Source organism: Pelobates fuscus, chromosome 1, assembly GCF_036172605.1.
Source record: "Pelobates fuscus isolate aPelFus1 chromosome 1, aPelFus1.pri, whole genome shotgun sequence".
Lineage (NCBI taxonomy): Eukaryota > Metazoa > Chordata > Amphibia > Anura > Pelobatidae > Pelobates > Pelobates fuscus.
In genome coordinates, this window is record NC_086317.1 from 179,868,434 (window position 1) to 179,888,711 (window position 20,278).

General features: G+C 37.8%; 1 protein-coding gene across 1 annotated transcript; it reads left to right on the plus strand.

The window, feature by feature from the left end:
• The first annotated feature begins 199 nt into the window (after positions 1-199).
• Positions 200-18,786, plus strand: LEMD2 (LEM domain nuclear envelope protein 2). The gene is made up of 9 exons (XM_063453109.1): positions 200-996; positions 4,419-4,459; positions 12,233-12,308; positions 15,152-15,228; positions 15,324-15,403; positions 15,860-16,005; positions 17,615-17,716; positions 18,303-18,405; positions 18,615-18,786. The coding sequence occupies exons 1-9, from the start codon at positions 231-233 to the stop codon at positions 18,778-18,780; spliced, it is 1,557 nt and encodes a 518-aa protein (XP_063309179.1). The 5' UTR covers positions 200-230; the 3' UTR covers positions 18,781-18,786.
• Positions 18,787-20,278: the final 1,492 nt, after the last annotated feature.

Here is a 20,278-nt window from a genome sequence, read left to right on the forward strand (position 1 = left end):
TTTGCTAATATAATGGGCACTATACTATGTATGTAAATGGGCTGCCAAGGGGTACTCTAGGGAAAAAAGGTTGGGAACCACTGAATTAAACCAATATCATAGACTAGTATCCTTTCCAGCGCTCCTCCCATATTCCCCTCTTATTATGGCCGCAGTCTGTTACCACTCCCTCCCCCTCCAACATGGCGCCGCCCAAGATTCTCGGAAGTTACGTCAGGTCAGTAAACAACATGTCGGACGACAGGCTAAGGTGGGAATTGACGGCCCTTGGCTTCACACCGGGACCGATCACCGACACCACCAGAGATGTACTCAAAAGGAAGCTGCACCAGCTGCGCATCGAGTCCACGTACAGACGGTCAACTAATGGCGGTGGGAGCAATGGGAACGGAGCTGTGGGAGCAGACCATGACAATGGCCATTACCAGGAGGACGACGAGGACGAGGTTTACGATGAGATTCTAATCGATAATGGAGACTATCGGAATGCACACGGATCTAGTTTGCTTGCAGGAGGGGCAGGGCACACTAGGAGGGCAGTTCAACGTCGGTCCTGGGGGCCAAGTGCGGCTCCCAGGGAGGTGGTGGGGGCAGCGAGGAGTGGGCCCCCGAATACTCAGCCCCTCAGGAGGAGTGTGGGAGCCACCAGCCGGGATCACGGCCCACAGAGAGCCCCCCAGTATGGAGCAGACAGTCTGAGGGGTGCGGACTATGGGAGCAGGGGGAGATTGGTGGAGGAAAACAGAGCTTCGTACAGAATCCCCTACCAGTTCGATAACTATAGAACATACGACTCTCTAGCAGCGAGAAGGGAAGAACCCTCTGTGTCTGCCAGGGATGGTGGCTCTGTGAGACAAAGGAAACCAAGTTGGACCCGTAACCTTGAGTATTATCTGTCAAGACTACTGTGGGGTCTGTCAGTAGTGCTGGTGTTAGTCTTCATTGGGATGCTGGTTGTAAAGAGTGGGATGCTGAACGCACCGCAGGAGAGCAAAAGTAAGTCACTTTGGCCACTCGGAATTTGAGAGCAGTGTTTACAATAATGGAATAGGTCTGATACTAAAGTTATCCCCTTCAAAGCATGATTTTTTTTTTTTTTTTTAAATGATCCCTAGCACAACTCTTAATGGAACACTCAAAACACCTAAGCAGTTGTCCATTGCATGGACAGTAGATAACCTTAATCGAGCAATAACCTAAATACATCTACAATAATACAGAGAGAGGCAGTAAGTGGTTATAATGGATGAAGCTTTTTTTGTTTAAAGGGGCACTTTGGTTACAAGAACAACTGTAGTCTAAAGGACCACTATAGGCACCCAGACCACTTCAGCTTAATGAAGTGGTCTGGGTGCCAGGTCCATCTAGGTTTAACCCTTTTTGCTGTTTTGATGTTTACCTATGGGTTAATCCAGCCTCTAGCGGCTGTCTCAATGACAGCCGCTAGAGGCGCTTCCGCACTTCTTACTGTGATTTTCACAGTGACAAGATGCCAGCATCCATAGGAAAACATTGAGAATGCTTTCCTATGAGACTGGCTGAATGCGCGCGTGGCTCCTGCCCTGCATGCGCATTCAGACGATCCTGGCGAAAAGGAGGAGAGTTCCCCACGCCGAGGGAGCCCGGCGGGAGAAAAAGGTAAGGGATTAACCCCTTCCACCGTCAAGAGCACGGCGGGAGGGGGGCCAAGAGGGTGGGGGGGACCTAGAGACCAGTGGGGGGGACTTAGTGCCAGGAAAACTAGTGCCACTCATTACCTGTTCACAAACCTGATTGTATCAACACGTGCAGATGTACTTAACGATACCCTATCTGTAAACTGTCATATGTGAACGTACCCCCTAACACTTCTTCTTTGTTCTGTAACCCCACCCTTGGTTATAAAAAATTGAAAAGATACATATAAAGAATTTACAAAAAAGAGATTTAATTCACACAAAAATATTAAAAAAAAAAAAAAAAAAGCTCAAATAGCAGCAAGATACAGTCCATATAATGGCACAACGCATTTTAACCTGTTTCTGTCTTCTTCAAAGTGCATAATAAGTTCATCCTGGCTTGGCCTTTAAATCCTGTAGCGTCCGGAAATAAAATTTCGCGCCATAAGGCGCTCCGAAAGTACTTCTGCATTAATATTACTGATTAACTTTTATCGTAATGACGTCACTTGAGTGATTAGGCAGTAATACCGTTCCTCCCACTCCTCTACATTCATGAAATAACGCTATTTTCAAATTGGGCAAATGTCTGAAAGTAGTATACAGGTGGTACTCATTTAGCTACCTACATGTTTTACAACGACTCGCACTTGCAACCAGGCGGGTATTTCTAAACTCACGACAAAATTTAGAAACTATTTAGCATGAGTGTTTTTTGGCGATTGTAGGTGCGTAACAGATTTTGGGGGTCAAAGTTATTTATTTTTCTCAGATTTTATAAATTTTTTTTTTTTTTTTTAAAAACATTATAGTAAGTTATATGATGAAAATAATGGTATCTTTAGAAAGACCATATAATGGCGTAAAAAATGGTATATAATGTGTGGGTACAGTAAATGAGTAAGAGGAAAATTACAGCTAAACACAAACACCGCAGAAATGTAAAAAGAGCCCTGGTCCTTAACGGTAAGAAAATTGAAAAGCCATCTGGTCACCAAGGGGTTAAAGGGTTTGAGAGGGATTGCCATAACCACTCACCAGTATTAACAAAATGGAATAAACACAATAAACAAATAACTTTTATTAGGAAAACATCCTAAAAACAAACATCGTATGAAAATTAAAATTCTGTAATTGCATTCACTCGTATATGTACCTAAATAAAAACCTCTAAATGCAAATAGCCACAATATCAAAACAAAAACTATATATTATAAAATCACAATGATTTTAAGCTCTGAGCATAGTCACAAAGTGAAGACGAAACAATGTTGCTAGAGCTATGTTTAATGTGGATACAGTAGCCAAGTAGAATTTTTTTTTTTTACATTTTTAAAGTACATTGCATGCTAATATAGTTATATCCCCTGAATGTCCAACCAGCATCCGCAGCTTACTAGTTAAGAACATAAAATCAATTGAGTTTAAATCTCAATCCAAATTACAGTACATCAACGACATTATCGTGGGGGAAGGGAGGCCCTAAATTATGGCTTTGAGGGCACCCCTCATAAACCCCCAGTGATTATACCTCTTAAGCACAAAAACAATGAAAGCCAGAAAATATAGTGATATATAAAAATAGTGTGGGGTTTTATTTGTCCTAATAGAACATGTCAAAAAGCATAATCATCCCTCATGTTGAAACCCTTACTCAAAATATAAGTCTTGATGTGCATTTTGCCATGTGGTGTCTCTTCCAGGGTCCTTGGGGTACACCTACCTTCAATGTGCCTTGTCGAAGATTGGTGGTTGTTATGCCCAGTTGTCTTTAATGCCTTAAGGACACATGACATGTGTGACATGTCATGATTCCCTTTTATTCCAGAAGTTTGGTCCTTAAGGGGTTAATTATTATTTATTTATTATTGCCATTTATATAGCGCCAATAGATTCTGTAGCACTTTACAATATAATGAAACATCTTGTTCTGAAAACAATGTGAATTTTAATTCCCAACACTCTTTGTCTGTGTGAAAATCATGGGAGTTACAGTTGAAGACACTTTTTAAAAGACCACTGAAGTCACCCAGACCACTTCGTCTCAATGAAGTGGTCTGAGTGCAGTGGCCCTCACATTTTAACTTTCAAGTTAAAGGGACACTATAGTCGCCAGAACTAGAGCTTACTGTGGTTCTGGTGTCTAAAGCCTGTCCCTGCAGGCTTCTTAATGTAAACACTGCCTTTTCATTGAAAAGGCAGTGTTTACATTTATACCTAGTACCTCCTTTAGTGGCAGTCACTCAGACTACCACTAGCTGTGTTCCTTCACAATGTACAGCACTGACATTCAGAGTCTCAACGTGCTGCATGGAAGTGCTGAACGTTCCCCATAGAGATGAATTGTTTCAATTAATCTCTGTGAGGAGATTCTGATTGGTGCAGTATTGTGTTTTGCCGCGCAGTACCCTCCCAATACTTTCCTATGGGAAAGTATTGTAATGGCTGAAATCTCTTATTTCTGATGATTTAAGCCAAGGAGGCAGAGCGTGGCAGGACCCATGCAACTCTCGATAAAAAGTGAGTTTTATACCTTTTTAGCGGGGAGCAAGGGGTAACCACCACCTAAATGGCAGTTTCCAAACTATAGTTTCAGGAATACTATATTGTTCCTTTAAAACATTGCTGTGCTGTTTTGCGGAAAGGGTAATGTTTACCTATTCCATTTTAATAGTACTCCTGCCCTCCACTAAATTTTAGCAAGATTTAAATTCACCTTTATCTTACTGGTTACTTACTTTTTTTTATTTTATTTTTTAGTTAATCAGCTTTCTTTTGACTGTGAAGGCAAAGATGACCAGGTAAGATTTAATTTTGTGAATCCAAATTTGCAGTACTAGGCTTGCACTTGTTTTTTACTCCATTTTTTTTTCTCCTCTTCAATATGATATAACTGGACTTCATTAGTGTTATTATTAACATTTAGACAGCACCAATATTATAAAGGGCGAAATTTAACAATAGGTTGATGAGAACCCTGCTTTAATAGTTTTCTATCTGCAGCTTACAAAAAAATATCAAAATGTATACTCACCAAAATGAATTAATCCTAACTGAGCTGACCCTTTTATAAATAAACCTAGTTACAACCCACTGCTGGGGTTAGCTGGTTGTTTAGTTTAGTGCAGGTAATAATTTCCCAGATCTCCGTCTTGCAAAGCCTTCCTATTGAACTGTACTGGGAAACCTATGATTGGACAGCCACAGAAAGTATGGGTGGGGTTAGAACTGGAGAATTAAAATGCTGGCATGTTTAATTATAATTTTTTTTAAATTCAGGTTATTATCTATTAAACCATGATGTGTTTTGTTTTATTTGAGCCGTGTAGTGTCCCTTCAAAGAATATTCTGGCACCATAAAAGTTCTTTATTTGTAGGTTGAGACAGGGATTTCTTGTCTCCCTGCAGATAGCTCATTTTTAATTTGCAAAAGCTGCTTCAGAAATAAGTGCACAGGGTGAACTCATACCATACAATTTCCCACCTCTGGTAATGTTCTGTAACGGATCACTTGTACTCCGACCGAGTACCTTCCATTAATGGACGCTTCCTAGCTTGCGCCGAGGACCACAAGCACCGCACCGGACACCACAACCACCACAGACTCCACAACCGCCGTAGCTTAACTGGAGTCTCGCCATCTTCCTTCCACCCTGGATCAGCTTCTGTCCTCCTGGACCGTGTGGAAAAGACCTCTCCTCCAGGAGAGCGTATCAGGAACAGCTCTTAAAAGAGCTAAGTGAGTATGCAAAAGGGAGTATCAAGGGAGTATGCAAAATATAGCAATCCCCAGTGTGATTTATAGCAGTTCCCATCCAAACACGAGACAAGACTACGTGTTGAGGGTCAAACAGGAACAGAATGAACTGAGGGTTTATTGTCTCTTTTATACAAGTTTTCCCACAAGGTTACCACCCATGTGGACCTTGTGGTATACAGGACACAAAGTTACAAAGCCAATCAAAACACTCTTGTACAGTTAGGCACTCACAGATAATGTACACAAACCCTCCCCTCTGCCTGTGATACAATTAACAAACACAATGTACTAACTCAATTACCCACAGGCAGAAAACACACATTTTTCACAAAACACAGAAAACACCCCAAAACACCACATATAGCCATGATCTGGGTGAACAACATATCCAAAAATCACCCAGATCAGAGCAGGGGTTCAAAAGTTTTGTGGAAGTCACATTGACCGACCGCAAGCATGGCTTTCATGCCCAAAACAGTTCCACAGATTTAGGCTGTGCGGCTTGTCTATCTTCTCCTCTATCCTGGAGATAATTGGTTTAAGTGGCTGTGGTAAGTTACAAGTTACTGTTACAAAAAACACATACAAATACATAACTCTTACAATACAATGTTTGACCTATATGTCCAACATATCCCCCAGATAGCTTGGATCTGAGAGCTCAATATGTCCGAAAAGCGCTCAGATCTCACAAATACAGTTGGATCGCCATGGGGTTAAACAATAGCAAGGGCTGATGAGAGATTGAGGAGGGATAAAGCAGCCAGTTTTAACTGGTCTAGCAGTGTCCCTGGGACAACGCCCTGCTGGAGAACAATGAACAGGAAAAAGGGGGAGGGAAAGAGGCACATTTTCCCATGGACTTAAAGGGGCAGAAAAAGTGTCCCAAAATCCAACAAGTCACAAATGCCATAATCACAGGGCAAAAGGCTAGCCATGAGTCTTCTCCAAGAACAAATGGAGAAGGGCACTTCGTCACATGTTCCTGTTACAAGATTGTTATGGAAGAGCTATACTGCAACAAATTAAAAGAAATACAGTATTACCAGTGGAACACACATATGCTGAAATAAACCAAGAGATTCTCATACACCTTAGTGAGTACCCTTCGCCCTCACAACAAACAGAATATACATACAATATAAGGTGGAGTATCTTCTTGTTTAAAACGAATTTAAAACAACCTGGAGATAAAGCAAAAAGAACACATAATAGTGCAATATTGTCTAAAATCTCCTATAAACGTCAGGGAAGTATATGGAAATAAACTCACAAGGCAGGAGCCTATAAAATAAGGCTCAATCTTCCAGCGTTGTGGGATTTAGGTTCCCACTCCCTTCTTTCTACTGCCCAGAGGTGATGAATAAGGTGATGTCCTTTCACAGGTGAGTTGAAATAGTAAAAAGTGCTTTATTGAATAAAAGTGCACAATAAGTATAAAAAACACAAGACCTTACGATTAAGGGAAATCTTGTAGAGATTGTCTCTGTTAGCAAAACGCGTTTCGCCTCCTATGGAGGCTTCCTCAGTTGCTGTGGGTCCTTGCTGTAAGTTCTCTTTATATGTGGTTTCAATTTCGCGCCCTTTTTCCGGCTTGAGTGCTCGATCGCGGCATTTTTCACTTCCGCGTTCCACAGGTGGAACGCATTCGTTCAGTCATTTCCGGTTTCGGCTCTTGCGTTCCAACGGTGGAACGCATACGTTAGGATTCCGATTTCTCTGTATTGGGACGTGCTTCTGCGTTCTATTTGGTTCCATTTTCGGCTGGCAATCCGTTTTGCCCTTAATGAGTCCCATAAACGGCTGGCAGTCCATTTTGGATAATTTTTATTGTACAGATAAGTCTCTCAAAACGGAGTTTGAATGGAAAGAATAAAATATAGTAAATGTATATTCTGGATACAAAATTTATGTAAATATAATATAGAAAAACTTATAAATGACCAGGAAATATAAAATTATACACTTTAAAATTACTGTGTAGATCTGGTTAAAAAAAAAAAAAAAAAAAAGGGGGACTAAATGAATAAGACATATGGATGAAAAAGTGCTGATAGTAAGGCAAGGATAAAATGAGCTTAAGAACATTCCCAAAATAGACTTAAGATCAAAAACCTTTATATAAAAAACTTGCTTTGAAAGGAATTGGATATTTAAAAGTGGCAAACCTCAAAATCTAAATTGAGGCCATGGGGGATAAGGGTTTTAAAAGTATATATAAATTTCATTTCTTCTTTCCCTAATGTTTTAATATAATTACCCCCTCTCCAGTCTCGTTTCACTTCCTTAATCGCACAGAAAAATAAATTCTCTGGGTTTTGATTATGAGTTTCTTTAAAATGCTGCGACACACTATGGGTTTCCAAGCCATTTTTAATGTTCCGAATGTGTTCGGCGATTCTAACTTTGAGAGGTCTAATGGTTCTCCCTACATAGAGCAGATTACAAGGGCATTTTAGAAGATATAAAATGCCCTTGGAGTGGCACGTGAGATGGTCTTTTATAGTGTACGGTTTCTGAATAATACTCTCCAAATTTTCTAGATGTCTTTTTGTCTGTTTAGTTGTTCTGCATGGGAGACATGTGCCACAACCATAGAATCCTTTAAGATCCTGAATAAAATGTTTAGGTTTTGTGGGTTTTAGGTGACTCTTAACTAGTATATTTTTAAAATTTTTTGCTCCTCTGTATGTGATCCTAGGTTTTGAAGGTAAAATTTTATATAAAATTGGGTCGTCTTTTAATAGGTGCCAATGTTTATTTATGGTCTTATGTATACGTTTGTTGTGTCCGTTAAAGTTACAAATGAAAGGAACTTCATTAGTGTTGGTTTGTATTTTCTTTGGTTTGTATTGAATAAGTTGGCTTCTTTTTAATTTGCCTACATCTTCTAAGTCTTGATTCAAAGATGTTTCGTTATATCCCTTTTCCATAAATTGCTGTTTGATGTACTGGGCTTGCTCTAGATAATCACTGTTTAATTTACAGTTGCGGCGAATCCTTAAAAATTGGCTCCTAGGGGCGTTACTTAGCCAGGGTTTATGATGACAGCTATTGGTGTCGATATAACTATTGGCATCCACTGGTTTAAAATAGTTTTTGGTAACTATCATGGCATCTTGGATCCTGATATCAAGGTCCAAAAAATTAATATTATGTTCGCTATAAGTGCTAGTTAAATTGATTCCATAGTTGTTAGTATTAAGATATAAAATGAATTCTTGTAGAGCCTCTAAAGTGCCAGTCCATATAAAAAAGATATCATCTATGAAACGGCAATAGGACACCAAACTCGCCCCCCATGGATGTCCTTGGAGTACAAATGCTTCTTCCCAAAATGCCATAAATAGGTTGGCATAGCTTGGGGCGAATTTGGTGCCCATTGCCGTTCCACAGATTTGTAGGTAAAAAGTATTCTCAAACCAAAAATAATTGTGGGTTAAAATTAGTGAGATTCCTTCCAAGATATACTGTATTTAAAATCGGATTTTTCTAAAAAATGTTTCACTGCTGCTATTCCTATATTATGGGGTATGATACTATATAGCGCAGTTACATCGCATGTGACTAATCTGTTGCCCTCTATCCATTTTATTTTTTCTAAAATCTGTAGGACATGAATAGTATCCTTAAGATATGTGGGATTTTTTCTGACAATTGGCTGGAGGATGGTATCAATATACTCGGAAATTCTAGTAGAGATTGAATCTATGCCAGATATAATTGGTCTTCCTGGGGGGTTGGTTACGTCTTTATGAATTTTAGGTAATAGATAAAAGACCGGTATTTTGGGGTTGTCTATCCACAGATAGTCTGCCTCTTTGTCTGTAAGGATTCCTAAGTTTTTTCCTTTGTCCACATACTGCTTAAAGATTTTTATGGTTTCATTCGTAGGGTTATATGTTAATTTCTGATAGGTCGAGGAATCTGAAAGTATTCTGTCTGCTTCTTTTATGTATGAATCTTTATCCAGAATTACCGTCCCTCCCCCCTTGTCAGCAGGTTTGATCACTAATTGGTCATTATTTTTAATTTCTTTTAAAGCTTTTTTTCCCTTTATCGATAAATTGTGTTTATATTTGTTGATTTTTCCAAATTTCTCTACATCCTTCATTACCATTGTTTCAAAGGTTTGGATTGCATCTGAAATCAGATGTCTTGGAAAGAACTGGGATTTAGCTTTGAGTGATGTGTGAATGTATCCATCATTTTGTTCTTCTTGCACGTTATTTTCTTTGTTATAAAAAAATTTTTTAAGGCATAATTTTCTTTTAAACAAATTCATGTCAACAAAAAAATCGAAAGAATTAAAATCGGCTGTGGGGGCGAATTTAAGACCTTTATTAAAAATGTTTGCCTGTTCTAAAGTAAGGGTTTTATCGGTTAAGTTAAAAATTCCTTCTAAATTGATGTCTTGCCTCTCTTCTCTCTGTGTTGTTTTCCTCTTTCTTCTCTGTCTCCTTCTTCTTCCATTGATCGTTGTCTTTTCCCCTGTATTTCCCATGGTTGTGTGTCGTCTGTCCACTTCCTTCTGTTCTGTATTAAGTCCCTCCGAAAAAACGATGGTGATGGTGGGGTATCTGGGGGGGATGATGTATCAATATTCTCTCTTCTTGATTCTCTATATTGGGAAATTGATCTATCGTAGGATTGGTGAGAGGGTTCTTCCTTGGATCTATCGTGGGATTGGTGAGACGGTTCTCCATTGGAACATTTTTCTTTTTCTTTCCTTTGGGTTCCTTCTTTTACTACATCGCTATATTTTCTAAGATCCTTATTTTTGGTGGTAATCTCGGTGGGTTCGTAATTAGTGCGTTGGTGTCCCCTATGGATTGGTGTACGATTATGTCCTGTTTGGGGTCTGACAGTCTTGTTATAGTAGGTTCTTTTCTGTGGCTGCCATCTATTTTGTTCTCTGTCTGAATATTTCTCTGCTTTATTAGTGTGTGGCGACTTCCTACTATTTTCCCATTTAGTATTCCTATCGTCTCTCTCTAATTGATGTTGAGTGGTATGTAGACGTTTGGAATGGGTATTTCTGTCACCTCTCTCTAATTGATGTTGGGTGATATGTGGACGTTGAGAATGGGTATTTTGGTAAGTTTTTTATATAAAGGTTTTTGATCTTAAGTCTATTTTGGGAATGTTCTTAAGCTCATTTTATCCTTGCCTTACTATCAGCACTTTTTCATCCATATGTCTTATTCATTTAGTCCCCCTTTTTTTTTTTTTTTTTTTTAACCAGATCTACACAGTAATTTTAAAGTGTATAATTTTATATTTCCTGGTCATTTATAAGTTTTTCTATATTATATTTACATAAATTTTGTATCCAGAATATACATTTACTATATTTTATTCTTTCCATTCAAACTCCGTTTTGAGAGACTTATCTGTACAATAAAAATTATCCAAAATGGACTGCCAGCCGTTTATGGGACTCATTAAGGGCAAAACGGATTGCCAGCCGAAAATGGAACCAAATAGAACGCAGAAGCACGTCCCAATACAGAGAAATCGGAATCCTAACGTATGCGTTCCACCGTTGGAACGCAAGAGCCGAAACCGGAAATGACTGAACGAATGCGTTCCACCTGTGGAACGCGGAAGTGAAAAATGCCGCGATCGAGCACTCAAGCCGGAAAAAGGGCGCGAAATTGAAACCACATATAAAGAGAACTTACAGCAAGGACCCACAGCAACTGAGGAAGCCTCCATAGGAGGCGAAACGCGTTTTGCTAACAGAGACAATCTCTACAAGATTTCCCTTAATCGTAAGGTCTTGTGTTTTTTATACTTATTGTGCACTTTTATTCAATAAAGCACTTTTTACTATTTCAACTCACCTGTGAAAGGACATCACCTTATTCATCACCTCTGGGCAGTAGAAAGAAGGGAGTGGGAACCTAAATCCCACAACGCTGGAAGATTGAGCCTTATTTTATAGGCTCCTGCCTTGTGAGTTTATTTCCATATACTTCCCTGACGTTTATAGGAGATTTTAGACAATATTGCACTATTATGTGTTCTTTTTGCTTTATCTCCAGGTTGTTTTAAATTCGTTTTAAACAAGAAGATACTCCACCTTATATTGTATGTATATACTGCAACAAATGGCTATTTTCTTGAAAGAGGAAACCCTAAAAGAAACAATCAATAAGATGATAGAAGCTACAATTCTTTTTTGTCTAATCTTGTTAAGCTGTTCTGCCCTTCAATGAAACTGCTACCATTGCTGTACTACCCTATTACCGTAAATGGATTATATAGTGTTAGGAATACAAATCTGTGTTCTTGACACTATATTGCCCTCTTGTCCTCCTTTCTATAAAACCGCAGTGTGGTTTTTTTTTGTTTTTTTTTTTTTATATATATATTGCAGGACTATGAGGGACGGGCAGGTACACTGCGATTAACTGGTTTGGGTGCCTATAGTGTCCCTATCTGTAACTTTCAAGTAAAACCAATTTATCTTCCCTCCACTTCACTAGTGAACTTTGCCTGCCTACAAATATGTCACTACTGCTGCTTTGATCAGCATGGATCAATACAAGAGTGCTGGCATCATTATAGATCTTTTGAAAGAGGAAACCTCTGCCAGGGTCGCAGCTGAATAGCGGTCCCTCTGCCTGCATGAATATTGTACAATGTTTTTACAGTGCTATATGTAATTGCTGTGGGTTTTTTTTTTAGTTTTTTTTTTATGGCAAACCTTTTCATATTGATATAATACATTTTGTATAATTTGTAATTAATTTGCTTTAACAAGTGTTTACTGAATATAATTTATAATCTGTTTTGTTTTCCCACATAGTTTTGCAAAGACAATGAAAAGAAAATTACTTTCCAAATCTTGTCAGAATTGTTTGACTTTCTGTCTTTGGAAGCTGGTAGGTATAAAATGGCTTAAAGTATTGGTAGTGCATTTCAATACATTATTAGTACTGGGTCTCTATTACAGACAAGCAATCAGATAAAGTACTTGCTTAGAAAAGGTAAACTTGCTGTAAATTACGAAAAGCAACCTTTTATCTTACAAATTGTATTGTGTGTTGCCTCGTTTAACGTGGAATATTTATGCACCTTGAAGGAATAGACAATCCGTTCTTTCATACAAGACATCAAACCTTGTAAAACCTTATTTTGTCTATTCTGGAGTGTTACAAATAATAAAGTGTCATGTAGTGTTTGTTTAAAGGAATACTATATTGTTAGGAATGCTAAGCTAATACACTAATATCCCTCACACCCCCATCCATGTGGCAATTAGAGCTAAAAACTATTTTTTTAAAAAACTCAATTCCAGGAAACTTAATGCACATGCACTGCGAGTGCCACGTGCTCATTCGACCTTTCCCACAATGTTTTCATATGGGGATTTGAAGACGTTGGACGTGCTCCTGTACCGCATTTACACCTTGTCTGGTAGACTGCTCTTAAACTCCAATATTTAAAGGATTACTATAGGGTCAGGAACACATACATGTATTCCTGACCCTATAGTGTTAAAACCACCATCTAGACCCCTAGGCCCCTCATGCCTCCATAAATATAGCAAAATCTTACTGTATTCAAGCCTGAAGCTGTAACTCTGCATGCTATTTGCCTCAGAAAAACAAGCAGTCTGCTGACATCATCAGAAGTGGTAGCCTGATCCAATCCATAGGATTGGCTGAGACTGACAAAGAGGCAGATGAGGGGCAAACACAGCCCTGGCCAATCAGCATCTTCTCATAGAGATGAATTGAATCAATAAATCTCTATGAGAAAAGTTCAGTGTCTGCATGCAGAGGGAGGAGACACTGAATGTTTGGGTTCATTTTAGGCAGCCATGACCCAGGAAGGATCTCTAACAGCCATCGGAGGAGTGGCCAGTCAAGTTATCACTAGGCTGTAATGTAAACACTTCATTTTCTCTGAAAAGACAGTGTTTACAGAAGGTAATGATTCTACTCACCAAAACAAATTCCATAAGCTGTAGTTGTTCTGGTGACTATAGTGTCCCTCTAACATTCCACCCCTTTCTTGCTTTTTATAAAAGTGCGTACAGAAGCGGTTGGTCCTGGTAGATTTGAAGTAAGAAGGATAAATTAAAAAAAATAAAAAAAAAATTTTATTCTATGAAATTTACATGTTTAGCAAATATCATGCATAAAATAAACCGTGCATATCAAATAAATAAGGAAGGAAATGGCAATCCTGTCTGTCATGTCTATTTAGTATAGTCCGTTCATCTAGTAAAAGATTTTTATATGGAGGCACAATTTTACTTTAAAACTCCCAAGCATATATATGCTGTGAAGCAGGTTTTCACCCATCACTGGAAAGAGTCAAAGGCCAATGGTTACTTCAACACGTTTTAATATAATGATCCTTGCATGAATGGAATTTTGAAAGGAAATAGATTCTGTTTTAAATGAAGTATATGTATATAAAAAAAAATGGTACAAGTTACCTTTTGCATGCAACTTGGGTAAGTAAGTGTTTGAAAAGTTCTATATAGACACTGTGGTCTTCCGAGCTTCACTCCCTGTGCAGTGCATTAACATCATCACACTGACTGTCAAGCTCAAACATTGGGTCAGGTGTATGCATATGGATGAAGGACCCTGTCATGTACAAAAAGGTAGGGATGAGTTTAATATATTTTTTTTTTTAACGTATACTTACCCTAAAGAATCAATTTCCTTTCAAAACTTTATGAAAGGGTCATTATATTAAATCCTATTGAGGGGAAAGTTCTTCTTTTAATGGGATATTATAGACAACCAGGCATTTCATCTCTTTGAAGTGGTCTGGGTGCACTGTCCCTATCCCCTTAGATGAATATTTGTGTAGTTAGCCACACAGTATATTAGAACAGTGTAGCACAGGTGTAATGTCATGCCATAGCAGTCACTGTTATGTTCTTGTAAATGTTAAAAAATATCACTAGGTAGAACACTGGAAGAAATTAATTTCAGTCATTACTTTATCAGCTCCCCATTGCATTTGTTGAAGTGGTTATTCCAGTGGTTTTTAATTACTTGTTTAGGCCCTAACCTAGGTCACAATTTCAAGTGAAGTGTTTCATAATGCCTATTTATAAACAATGAATGAGCAATTAATGTCATATGCAAAATGTCGGACATTATCCAAAATCCTCTTCTGGGTTAGTCACTGTAATTAGTAATATGGTTATAAAATGTGTACTTTCCTCAATTTTAGCTGTTATGACTCTAATTATGGCAATCATTAATCCATAAGTGTTATTACAGTCAGTTGGCTGGAAATTGCTGGCCAGGTGTTGCTAATCCACAAAGTTTGCGTATATGATACATTTAATGTAATGTCGGATTTAAATGCAGAGAGGTTACATCTGTGTGGTTATTCTGAATGTATGTAATCTCATAGCATGTGAAGTAGTTAGTGGTAAATTAAGCTGGTAACGGACAGGTATGGTACACAATAAAGAGAGGGATTGTTCTGCGCATACTTTGCATATTCTCTTTCTTGCTGTTAAAACTTTGCTTTTGCTGTATATGTTTACAGTTAATTATTGTGTGTGTGTGTGTGTGTGTATGTATGTATGTATGTATGTATGTATGTATGTGTATATATATATATAATTTATTTTTTTTTTTTTTTATAACTTATTGGTGATTAACCTGTATTTTACATGGCTGCAGCATTTAAGGTATTATTGATTCATTTTACTCTTCTCCTTTTCTTATTTACTCTCCACTCGTGTTAGGTAGATTTGATTGTGGTAACCCTACAGGTCTGAGCAGCAAATGCATCCCTATCATCACAGCAAGAGCACATGTCACTGTAAGTGCAGATTTAATGTTTGTGCTCCACTCGACTCAAATGTTTCATTAATTATTTTTTATTATATACTTTAATGGTACTGTGTGTTTCCATAGAATATCAGTGGTCAGCCACCTCAGAAATTTGATGCTGCTCTTGAATGGGTGCTGAAAAGTAACACACATTTTGGGATATGGTAAGTGACAGAGCCTGATGTTTTAAAAGTTAAGGAAATAAAGGTAATCGGCCATATAAAGTAAAAATCTAGGGAAACATTATAAATATTATATTTTCTAAGTGAAGTTAAAAAAATATTTAATTGCATTGTTTTTTGTCTAGTAAATAATATTGATAATTTATAGTTAAAATTTAAAATTTGATGTCCCATTTTCCCTGCAGGTTTCACTTTTAAATTTTGAGATTCACTTTGGATTCTCAATTTAGTGAATAGTCCTGTATAGTTGTATAAGGCACACATAGGGAATTTTAAATTTAAGGTGAAAATTGCCAACAGGCCCAACTGTAAAAATCCTCTAAGAAAGCTTTGTTTTCCATTTAGATACTGTGGCCTTAAGTTCAAAAATTCACTTTGAATTCTCTGTTTAGTAAATAGCCCTGAAAAAAAACAGATTATTTTTTTTCTTGAGCACAGGGTGAAAGGTGAGGATAGTACAGAGACCGTCACCACAAGAGAACACGCCTCCTGTGTGGAATCGTCAAGACCTCGTCTTGGAATACTTTGTAGATTAAAGAATGCATTTTGCATTGTACTTTCCACCATGTTCCTTGCTGTTTTTGGTGAGCTTTAGCTTTTTCTATTTATCTTAAGCTGAAAAAAATAAATAAAAAGAGTATGTCCATTTATCCCTGTATATGGACTTTGTGTTTTGCTTGCTAAATTAGCAAAACCATGTGTGCTTTGTGTGCAAACTGGTATTTATACATTTTAAGGGAATTCAAATTCTTCTGTTAGCATAGTAGTTGGGATAATATTTTCTGCCATCAGAATAATTAAAATGCCAAGATAAATAGCAAAGGAAGACTAGAACTTTGAGCTGTTTTGTTGCCTATTAACAAAATATGAAGATTTAGAATAAATATTTATATAATTTTGTTACATAAGGCTGAAAATGTACTGGAATAGTTGGTTTGTGTTCCTTGCTACACATAAGTTGGCCATGCGTTCAGTTGAAAATAAGCACATCTGTTGTATAACTAATTGTATAATTCATAAAAAAGAATCCTGTAGGAAAGGTTTTTAATGGATTCAATCTTTTTTTTTTTTTTTGCCTTGTCTGAAGACACATTTATGGTTTGACACCTCTTACACAACAGACCTAATTGATTTCTTCTGTGGTCTGTATAAGTTGCTTTTGCATCTTTAACGGTATTTAAAGGGGCACTGTAGTCACCAGAACAACTACAGCTTTAAGGACCACTCTAGGCACCCAGACCACTTCAGCTTAATTAAGTGGTCTGGGTGCCAGGTCCTTCTAGGGTTAACCCATTTTTTCATAAACATAGCAGTTTCAGAGAAACTGCTATGTTTGTGAATGGGTTAAGCCTTCCCCCAAATCCTCTAGTGGCTGTCTCACTGACAGCCGCTAGAGGCGCTTGCGTGATTCTCACTGTGAAAATCACAGTGAGAGCACGCAAGCGTCCATAGGAAAGCATTATGAATGCTTTCCTATGTGACCGGCTGAATGCGCGCGCAGCTCTTGCCGCGCGTGCGCATTCAGCCGACGGGGAGGAGGAGAGCTCCCCGCCCAGCGCTGGAAAAAGGTAAGTTTTAACCCCTTTACCCTTTCCAGAGCCGGGCGGGAGTGGGTCCCTGAGGGTGGGGGCACCCTCAGGGCACTCTAGTGCCAGGAAAACGAGTATGTTTTCCTGGCACTAGAGTGGTCCTTTAATGTAGTTATTCTGGTGAGTATAAATGTTCCCTGCAGGCATTTTCATACAAACCGCAGTGCTTTCATTGCCTCTTAGGGACACCTCCAGTGACCACTCCTCAGATGGTTAGTGGATGTTCTTCCTGGGGCAGAGCTGCAGTGTCCATGATTTGCATGGAGACACAGAATTTCCCTCAGAGCTGCATTGATTCAATGCTTCTCTATTAAGAGGTGCTGATTGGCCACACGCCTAGCCAACTGTCTAAAAATAAGACTTGAAGATGTCAGCAAGGAGGCAGAACTTAAGCGGCGCAGAAAATAAGGTAAGTTTATTTATTTTTTTATTATTACCTTTTTAAGAGTGGTTAACAGGGGACAAGCCACCTAAATGGTAATTTTAACACTAGGGTCAATAATACATGTTTGTTCCTGACCCTATAGTGTTCCATTAAGTAATGTAATGTTTTGTTGGGGTAGAGTTGTTCTGTTTGTTTATTTTTAATCAATGCTTTCCACAGGTATCCTCCTCCTTTGGTTAGTTGTGGTTTTTTTGAGATATCATTGGAGAAAACTAGAAGAAGAAGAAAAGCAGATGTTTGAGATGGTGGAGAAAATAATTGGTATGTAATTCAGTATAGCATGCCTAACCTAAATGTCACCTGTTATGCCTCATAAACACATGAAATGCATCACCTAACAGTTGCCTAGGACATCAATATCACACTTGACACATATTTACAAACAAGATGCTTAGTTTTATATGGTGGCATTGAAAGGGAGGAATTTTGGCAGTGCTTCATTTGTAGTCATTCTGATAAATGTATGTTTTAACAATGTCTATATTTGTTGTTTTGGGTGGTATGTGCACCATTAGGAGGGTTAGGGACACTGTAGCACAAGGATGCCCAATAGGTAGATCCACAAATGTTTTAAAACTACAGCCTTCATGATGATTTGGCATTCTAAGAGCATGCAAAACATCATGAGAGTAGTAGTTTTAATTAAAACATTTATTTTTTCCATTTCCATTTAAAACCGGTTTGTATTCCAATCCAAAAAGTTACTTATGGGAAATGGATGGGGGAAAAAACTTTTTTTTTAAAGTAGTGAGAAAGTATTAAAAAGGTAAACGTTTATTTTTACGGAGCTTGCTCTTACTGTATTTTTCTTTTTTCTTTTTTTTTTTTCCTCCTCTTTCTCTTAAAGATGCTGTGAAATCCCATTATAGAGAATTTATTCAAAGGGCTGAAGATAGTCCTTATGTTGGCATTGTGCATGTCAGAGACACATTAATACCTCCCCAGGACAGGTGAGCTGCTGTTTTATAAACTTCCACAATTTGCTATACTAAACTCTGAAAACGTGTTAACATTGGTACAGAGCGCAATCATGTATTTTGATGATTATCTTTTTCATAAGTAATTTTAGGTGGGGAAAATTTAAGGCACACATTTAAAGCTTCCTACATCTGTTTCTTAAAATGTAAATTATACTTTTTTTTTTTTTTTTTTTTAACAGGAAACGTCTGAAAAAAGTATGGGAGCGTGCAGTGCAGTTTGTGGAAAACCATGAATCGCGGCTTCGTACTGAATCACAGCGTGTTGCTGGGGCCGATTTAAGAGTATGGCGTTGGACTCAAGTCCTCAGCGAATACAGTGGCATTACATCTGCTCAAAATCTTTAACACATGGATAAATGTTAAAGCGAGGAGCCTTACACTGTGGGTTGGAGTTTGTTGCAAAAGCATGTGTTCCTTTGCAATAATTTGTGGCTAAAATTGCTTACAAAAAGAAGAAAGTTTTTGTAAATTCTTATATAGGGAAGTAGAAAGGTACCAAAAGAGTGTGTTGGTTGCATCAGGAAATATGTTGGACTGTTTTGATTGCCAATGAAGAAGTGTAGATACAGGAGTAGGATTCTTTGTTCAAATGTGCGATTTTTATTTTGGGTATGGCAGACATTTTACAAACACAATTCCTTTTTTTGGTGATCAGACTTTCTGACCGAAAACCACCTTTAAAATGTATACAGTTTTTGAGTGAAATCTTTTACTATTCTGTGCCTGTACGAATATTCGTGTCTGCTTAAAAGCAGAATTATGTGGTATTTTTCAACTGTGCCATTGCTGCTTGTTAATGCAAAACCAGAATATCCTAATTTTGTATAAACTCCCAGCACTAGTAGAGGATTTCGGAGGCACCTATTTGAAGCTTAATGGTTTTATAAGAAATAACAGAGGGAGAAAAGGGTGGTATAAGATGTATATTGTTCTTGCTGGGGCACATGGGAGTTTAAAACACTTGCTATCTTCTCGCCTGGCTGCTGCTCTTCGGGATTGCTGTTATTTCTGCACAGAAGAGATGCTATTTGTAAGAAGCGGCAGAAAAGCAAACCAGTCATGTGTCGCAAAATAACACAACACCTGCACATCTAGAATTAACTGTTTATTCAACAGTGGACTATATATACAAGTTTTGTTTGGAATATTGCCATGCTGTATAACACTAACACTAAATCTATATATAATTATAAAGAATGTGTTATTGTAAAAATAAGAGTGTAGTGCTCTTTTTTAAGGAAACATCTCAAACAATTAAAATTTAGTTCCATGTCTGTATTTGACAGTGTATTCTGCTATAAACTGCTTAACAATGCAATGAACCATAGATGTTTAGAAGGGATAGCGAACTTACATTAATGTATGTTTATGCTAGCATATTACCTTGCTTTTCTCTGCCCATTTCTGTAAAACTGGTACTTTGTATGCATCAAAATTAATGATGTGCAGTATGTCCATTTTGAATGTTATGAAACATTCAGAATGTTTTTTCTGTACATTTTAATTTTGAAGACTTACTGTAAAGACAAGATTTAAAAGAATCCCAAGTGCTGTAATCCTACTGAATAGCCTATAATGTTTTTGGTTATCTTGATGTTTGTTGTGGTATTTGAACCTTTATATATGTAGCTAGCTAGTTTTGATTTGACCTTGTTTAAAATGTAAAAGTAAACACTCTCTCAAAGGAGAACTAGATCATTAATACGTGGCAAACTGAATAATAAAATGGATATGTATTTAAAGAACAAAAAAGCCTTTCAACTTATGCAGAGTACTTGTTTTATAATACATTGTGTGTGGTTGCACTTACTACACACAGATGAGTTTAATGTGATGTGTAAAT